This window comes from Rhopalosiphum padi, chromosome 1, assembly GCF_020882245.1.
Source record: "Rhopalosiphum padi isolate XX-2018 chromosome 1, ASM2088224v1, whole genome shotgun sequence".
Lineage (NCBI taxonomy): Eukaryota > Metazoa > Arthropoda > Insecta > Hemiptera > Aphididae > Rhopalosiphum > Rhopalosiphum padi.
Window position 1 is genome coordinate 70120175 of NC_083597.1, and position 7884 is coordinate 70128058.

At 29.4% G+C, this 7884-nt stretch overlaps 1 protein-coding gene across 7 annotated transcripts in view; it reads left to right on the plus strand.

Moving 5' to 3' along the window:
• Positions 1-7002, plus strand: part of LOC132932134 (insulin-like growth factor 2 mRNA-binding protein 2) — a 48785-nt gene extending 41783 nt beyond the window's left edge. For 6 of the 7 annotated variants that reach the window (XM_060998364.1, XM_060998366.1, XM_060998367.1 and 3 more), the window contains 9 exons: positions 896-1063; positions 1392-1637; positions 1748-1885; positions 1988-2104; positions 2178-2313; positions 2400-2576; positions 2664-2888; positions 3300-3548; positions 3627-7002. In XM_060998364.1, coding sequence (XP_060854347.1) covers positions 896-1063; positions 1392-1637; positions 1748-1885; positions 1988-2104; positions 2178-2313; positions 2400-2576; positions 2664-2888; positions 3300-3548; positions 3627-3728 — 1558 coding nt within the window. In that variant the 3' untranslated portion in view covers positions 3729-7002. The remainder of the gene's footprint in view (positions 1-895; positions 1064-1391; positions 1638-1747; positions 1886-1987; positions 2105-2177; positions 2314-2399; positions 2577-2663; positions 2889-3299; positions 3549-3626) is intronic. The other variant, XM_060998365.1, reaches the window with a different exon arrangement.
• The last annotated feature ends 882 nt before the right edge of the window (positions 7003-7884 follow it).

Consider the following 7884-nt stretch of genomic DNA (forward strand, 5'->3'; position numbering starts at 1 on the left):
AAATAAAAAAAAAAAAAAACACCGGCAACGTGTATTTAAAACTGGCTGCAAACGCCGGGTGCCTGCGATGGCGACGACGTGGCAACACTGTCTGACCGCATTCGCGGCGCCGCCACCTACACTCCCTCTGCCCTGTAATTCGTTTTTCGTCTCTTCCGTCGACCCGTCGGGCGCCGACGTTTGCGAAATCGAAAACTCAATGACGATAACGCTAACGCAGTAACGTACGCCTACACTAAAACACAACCGAATACACATACCACACACGCACACACTATCGTTTTACGATGTTTTTGTACACAATAAATAATAATAATAATATCATTATCATACATTTGTTGACGATAACTGTGTAGTGTGTATAAATGTATAATACAAATAAAGCAGTTATACAAGTAGTACAACTACTGTCAGTTGTAGTAATACACTAGTATCTACCTATTTATTAGTAATGAACAACAACGGTAATAAATAAACAAAAATAAAAGTGTAGCATAGATGCACGACAACCCAGAGTTAATGTTTATAATGTCGTACGAGTGTACGACACGGTAGTAGATACAGAAACTTAGAAACCGTCACAGTGTAGTGGTGGTGTAGGGTCGGACTGATGAATTACTGATTAGGGAGGTGTAGTACTGCGCCAAGTCTGAAGTCTGTGGTAGCGGCGGCGGCGGTGGAGGAGGACGTCGTTTCGCAACAATGTCGACCATTATTTTAGGTATACTCTCGATGTTCTTCACATCACCGTCGTCCGTCAACCTCCTGCACCCTCGACACGATTGCACAACACGTTGTGGTATACGCCACGGCGGACACACGTGGTCCCACCACCTTCCAATTTACTCGTGCCGGCACTTAATAATCTTCAGTCTTGTTTTCGTTCTCGTTCCAGTGCCAATAAGATCGTAATCAGCAACGTGCCCAGCAGCGTTCGATTCGAACAGTTGGATCAGATACTGTTGCAGTTCGGTCAAGTCAAAGACATCGAAAAGCTCAGCCAACGCGATGGACCAACACAGGTCATACAGATCACATTCGAATCTACCGAACAAGCACACAAGTGAGCATACAAATTACAACCCATCCTTCCCACCATGTCATTATGTACTGTTCAGAGACATTAGGACCCAGAATAATCTCTTTGATGTTACATTGTGTAACTGTGCAAAATTGTAAACTTCTGGCCATTTAATTTGGTATTATATTTTTGATCTCATGATATGGATTCATACCTTTTTTTTTATAATGAACATAACATGATCTGGAATGTGATAGAATAATACAATTATTAGAATATTTGTATTCAAATTTCTAACTTCAAATGTGTACCTACTGGGTACAATGTATTTTACATTTAGGTACTAATTTAGTGTATTTTGACTTTATAGTGCATTAGCTAATTTGCCAGGTTTAGAGCTTGAGGGTTGCCAGGTTAAAGTTGAACCAGCCATGGAAAGGAGAAATCGTAGTGCTATAAGACAAAGGACCTTTGGCGCCCCTGGCGCTACTCCTACTATTGGGAATAGGCAAACAGAGTTCCCTTTACGTATACTAGTGCACAGCGATATGGTTGGTGCAATTATTGGCCGTGGTGGTTCTACAATTCGACAAATAACACAGCAGACAAGAGCCAGGTAAAATATATGTTGTTAAGTATTATTTAATTTATTTAATAAAGAAGGTTGACTACGTTGGTATATTATTGTTATAAATTAGGCAATAACAATATTATTTTATGTTCTAGGGTGGATGTTCATAGAAAAGACAATGTTGGATCTTTGGAAAAAGCTATAACCATCTATGGTAATCCAGAAAATTGCACTAACGCATGTCGAAAAATTTTGGAAGTCATGCAACAAGAAGCGACTAACACTAATAAAAGGTAATTATAAATTGTGTTATGACTAATTTCTTGTATTAAATTTAAGAAATAATGTGTTACACATTTATAAATTAATATGGATTTTATAATTAAATTTTTTAGTGATGTGATACTGAAAATCTTGGCTCATAATAATCTGATTGGTAGAATAATTGGAAAGGAGGGTAATACGATCAAGAGAATTATGTCTGAGACTGAAACAAAAATTACTGTATCTAGGTAAGTAAAAAGTACAAACATGTTCATGTTTGTAAAAAATTAGATAGTAATCAACAATTCAAAATAATTATAGCATAAATGACATCAACAGCTTCAACTACGAAAGGATAATTACTGTCAAAGGCTCAATAGAGAATATGTCTAAAGCAGAGGCTCAAATTAGCGCTAAGCTCAGACAAAGTTTTGAAAATGATCTACAATCTATGGCTGTAAGTATTTACTCTGCAATTATTATTTAAATATTAATATGGTTAAATTTTCTGACCTAACCTTATAATTGTGTATTTTTGTTTAGCCTCAAACTGTTATGTTCCCTGGACTTCATCCAATGGCAATGATGTCAGCAACAGGTATAACTTATCCAGGCCGCGGTGGTCCAACTAGTTATCAACAATTTGCACCAGCACCATATCCTCCCATGTATCCATCTACCATTCCGCCAATTAATCCAGCTTTGGCTGCAGATGTTCAGGTATACTTACAAATTATTATAATTTTTTTTTATAACACCCGAGTTATTTTTATTTAACATACCTATATAAATATTATTTAATTTTAGGAAACAGCATTTTTGTTTATACCAAACAGTGCCGTTGGTGCTATAATTGGTACTAAGGGTTCCAATATTCGTAGTATGATTAGATTTAGTGGTGCATCAGTCAAAGTTGCATCAACAGAAAATGAAAAACAAGGAGCAACGGGTAGCAGCACAGGTGACGCAAACAGCGCACAACAAGCTAGCCGAAAAGTAACAATTGTTGGTACAGCTGATTCTCAGTGGAAGGTATAATATAAAATACTTTTATCATAATAAATTATTGTTTTGAGCTTGATAGTTCAATTTTTTTTTTTAAGTATTTCCGATGACGCTTTCTTAACTAAAAATGTTTTTAATATCATATAATAAAAAATTTAATTAACCATTTTTATTTTCTCGGCCTTTTAATATCACATTTTGTTATTGTAGGGGTATTTAACCAATTTCACAAGAAAGAAAGATCACAATTTTTTTTTCTCATTTATGATTTATTGAATTATGTCAAATTTTACAGTTGCAACGTTGTTGAGATCTTATTTACATTTTTTTTTATAGGTTATTATTTTATGTTTTTTGGGTAATCAACTTTGTAGCTTTAGTAATTATTTATAATATATTATATTTCAATTTAAATAATTATTTGTTGCTCTTTTATAGGCTCAAGGTATGATATTTGACAAGTTGCGGGATGAAGGTTTTGTCCCAAATAACGAAGAAGTTAGATTGACGGTAGAAATATTGGTGCCTAGTAGCCAAGTTGGTCGCATTATAGGCCGTGGAGGATCAAATGTTAGAGAATTGCAAAGAGTTACTGGATCTATAATTAAACTGCCAACACAAGGATCAACTGATGGCACAGAAGATACTACTACTGTACACATTATTGGTCACTTTTTGGCTACGCAAGTAAGTGAAAATTATATTTTGAATGGTTTCATTAATAAATATTATTAATATAATAAAATGTTTGTAATTTAATTTTAGTCGGCTCAAAGAAGAATTCGTTCAATGGTTGCATCTGGAGCAAATCCGGTGCCACGTCCACAACAACGCAACAGCAGACCCACAGAAACACCACAACAGTGAGTCGATGACAGTTACCATTAGTTCCTGGCAAATATATCTCCTCCACCGGCGTTAAATATTTCTACATAACAAATAATGATATTCACATTATACATTATTGTTGTCGGTTTATTTGCTACAGGAATTAATGGCTGTCTTTCCTCACAACAAATTAAGAGCTACTGTTGACCTTATAGGTCAAAAGGAGGGGATGTGACTGATTGCGTGACCAAGAGTACAAACGATTGTTAGGGTATAGATAAAGACGATTTTTGCCTCTATCTACCTTTCACAATCGGCTCTTTTTATACATGATTAAAGTTAGGGTTTTTTTTTTTTTAATTAAAAAGAGGGAGACAAAATTTTGAAAAAAAAATACCTTTTTTTCCTTAAATTTATTTTTGATAAATTGTTAAAAGTTATTTAATTTTTAATTTATTAATTTTTTTTTTGTTAATTTTTTTTTATATTTAAAAAGTATATATTATATATATATTTATATATTTATAAAAATTTTATAAAAAAAAAAAAATAACTATGGTAGGATGTAGCACTCCCTTCCCAGGAGGGTTACATAGAAAATGGAGATACAAAATTTCAAACTAAGTTACAACACCCTCAAAATTAAAAACAAAATAAAACATTTTTTGCTATTTCTAAATAACATCTTCTCCCATAAAAATAAATTAAACGCAATCTATTATTACCTTTTTTTTTTTTTATGCTCTTTTACTAGGTTGAAACATTGACCTGGCTACAAATTTAGCGATAATCCATCCATCCCCCACTTACATAAATTAAACAATGCCACAGTAGCATTTCTAAATGGACTAGTAGGAGGTCTAGTCCATAAAATAATTGTTATACTATATTTAATTATAAATAATAATATTAAAAATATATATTGTTGACATGTAACAATTTTGTCTCCAGCATCTTGTTCTAGACTTACTTACTGAATAATCAACACATACTCAATTTATTATGGGCATTATATAATTATAAAATTATAATTCAAAATAACTGTCTGTGACTTAAAACATTGTGATTCACATCAATAGAATATTTTTTTGTAATTTATACACTACACAATAGTTTATATACAGTTTTATTGTTATATTTAAATTTAATAATATATTTTTAGAACAAGAACGCTCTGACCAAGCAACCCCAAGCTTTACGAAGCGCTTAACCAAAGATTCATTATACATAGTTCGGTTACTGGGGGAAATATAAACAATTATTGACTAAAATTTATTCGGTTTTAAAAATGTCGTGAAACACTAATTATTATTATTATTATTAAAGCAACTTCATGGGCATTTAAATAAGTAATATAAAAAAAAAATTTACAAAATAATTGAAAGTGAATTGATTATTAAACATTATTATTACTATTATAGGATAGATATCTGTAGATTCGTGGGCACATTTCCTCCCGTATCTATTTTTTTCGTTTTAAATTTATAATAATTATACATTCATTTTATATTTGTAATAGTAGTTAAATCCGTACAGACGGCCGTTTATATCTTGAACCATTACCGATGTTGTCATATTATATATCAACAAATATATATTAGTTATAGTAGAAATTAAAACGGCTGATTGATATGATAACACATTTTATATTAATTGTACAAAAACGTAAATGGGGTTTTTATTTATTACTGCTGGATATCCACCAATCCCTATTTACAATAATTATACATGTTTTACAACTTAAATAAAAAATTAAAAAAAAACGGACTATTCAATATTTATGTGTATTTTAGAACTATAATATAAACCATTTATTATTTAATTTTTTTTTGGCAATTTGAAATTGTGAAAATAACGTCATATTTATTTTACATTTAACCAAAAATTGATATTACAAGATAATAATGAAAATAACTTTATTGTGCTTGTCTTTAGTTTTTATTCTTATTATTTATTATTATTATTATATCTTTGAGTGCTTCATTTTTATAGTTAATCTCATTTTTGGGCTTTATTTTTTCCTGGTCAAAATAATCATTTTATAATTATGACATGAACGCATATACAAATTGTTCTTATTATGTCTAATATTTATTTTTAAAGCTTGTAATAGTTACTTTATTAGAATTACGTAAGAAAAAACTAATACAAGCTCATGATAAGAATACCTTATTTTATTTTTTAATAATTTATCCATATACTTGTGTTGATTTTAATTTAAAGAAAAATACTTTTTACACAAAATATAATTATTGTTTCTCTTTAAAACAACAATGGCATATAATTTAAACTACACATGTTGACTTGTGTGGAATCGGTTGTTGCATAAAGTTCTGTTTGAATAATTATCGGCTCTAACAAATTTTGAGGCGTTCAAGTCATTAGATAAAAAAAAAAAACAAGGAAAAAATATAATATGTTTATGTATGTATTTAGATCACCCATAAGCCGTAAATAAATAACACAAAAATTAGCATTATAATATTAATAGAATAATTGTACGCTTTATATTTTTTTCTTAAAATAAATTAAATTTTTATTTCAAAACTTATCATAGAATAGTTTGGTGAAAGGGTTAGTAAAAAAAATTAAATAAACGAATAATAATAATTAAAATATAAATAATGATTTATAAACTATATTTCCATAACACCACTGGTAGGTAAGCCGACTGTAAAAAAATTTAAATAAAAATAAGAAATATATATAATATTTAAAAAAAAAAGTAAAAATAAATTAAGACCGAGAAAGAGCTAAGTAAAACGCAGGGAAAAAAACCACGACAGCCTCACCCGGACACAACAGGAGTATATATTATTTTGATATTTTTTATTATTGGGGGGGGGATGTTAGGCGATAAGATATGCAGTTTTTTTTCTACAATCTGTCCATCAGCCGTTGAGTGCATTTTTTCCAATGAATCCAATGTATCGTTTGTAATAGAATTATAATATCTGTGTATGCATGCAGTCAGGACTAAGATAATTATTTACGTACGTTGCATTTTGTATGAATTATTATTATTATATATATATGTGTCGGAGATATTATTATGTATTCGGTTATCTTGTTCTTGTTTAATTTTGACGACGTTTCGCGCGCTGTTATTTGTTTTGTATACAAACGTGCATTTTATTAATATGTGTATAAGTGTCCAGTGTTTGTGAACGCTGTGTTACAGTCTCCTTTTTCTACCATGGGAAAAAAATTAAATTATTCTAGTTATAAAAAATTTTAAAAAATAAAATAATAATCGTATATATGTATGTATGTATATGTATAATATATATATTATATATATTTGTTTGTCTAATTATTGTTATTATTTACCTTTGTGTTCTTCAATCCCTAGAGTCAAGCTCATCTCTGTTTCTCTCTCGTATGTTCCTACCATTCTAATGTTTATGGTTTTTACATATAGATTCTTACTAATAATGTTATTTGTAAAGAAAATTACAGAATAATAAATAAGATTAAATCAAAAACATTCCATTATTCCATAAGATGCTAAGAAGGTGATGTTTTCCATTGCAGGTACAATATTAGTATTTTCCCAGTGTTATGTTAGTTGGAAATGCTAAAATCATTGAATAAAACTATCATTTGTTATATTTTGATAATTTAATGATAAGTACATTTACATTTAAATACATATTTTTTTAAATAAAATTTACATTGTTATTAATAATACTAACAAACTGTTTTTCTTTTATTGATCATTAATAACAATTTGGCTTTATCAATTGGGCTATATGCATATTGTAATATATAGTATAATGTATGTGTCGTAGGCATATAGTCAAATCAGGCAATTTAGTAAGCAGATAGTCAAAGAATATAATTTTTATGCAATTTTACTTCCACCTAGACATTTAACTAAATTCCTAATTCAAGTCAGGTAAATAATAAAAATGAAATATTTTGTATTATTTTAGAAATTTAACTAACATTTTCTTATTATTTATTTTTATTTTTATTTATTTATTTATTTATTTTATGTATAACAATTTTTAGTTTTGTTTCCTTCATTACTATTGTTTTCAAACTTAAACTATACATAAATATAGGTGATAAACTAATAACTAATTAGGTGTGATGGTATGAGTTTAATAAATGAACAAAAGGGTTATATTATAACTAAAATATTTTATTCATTTTTAGTTTTTACTTGTCCTTACATGTTATTATTTTGTGG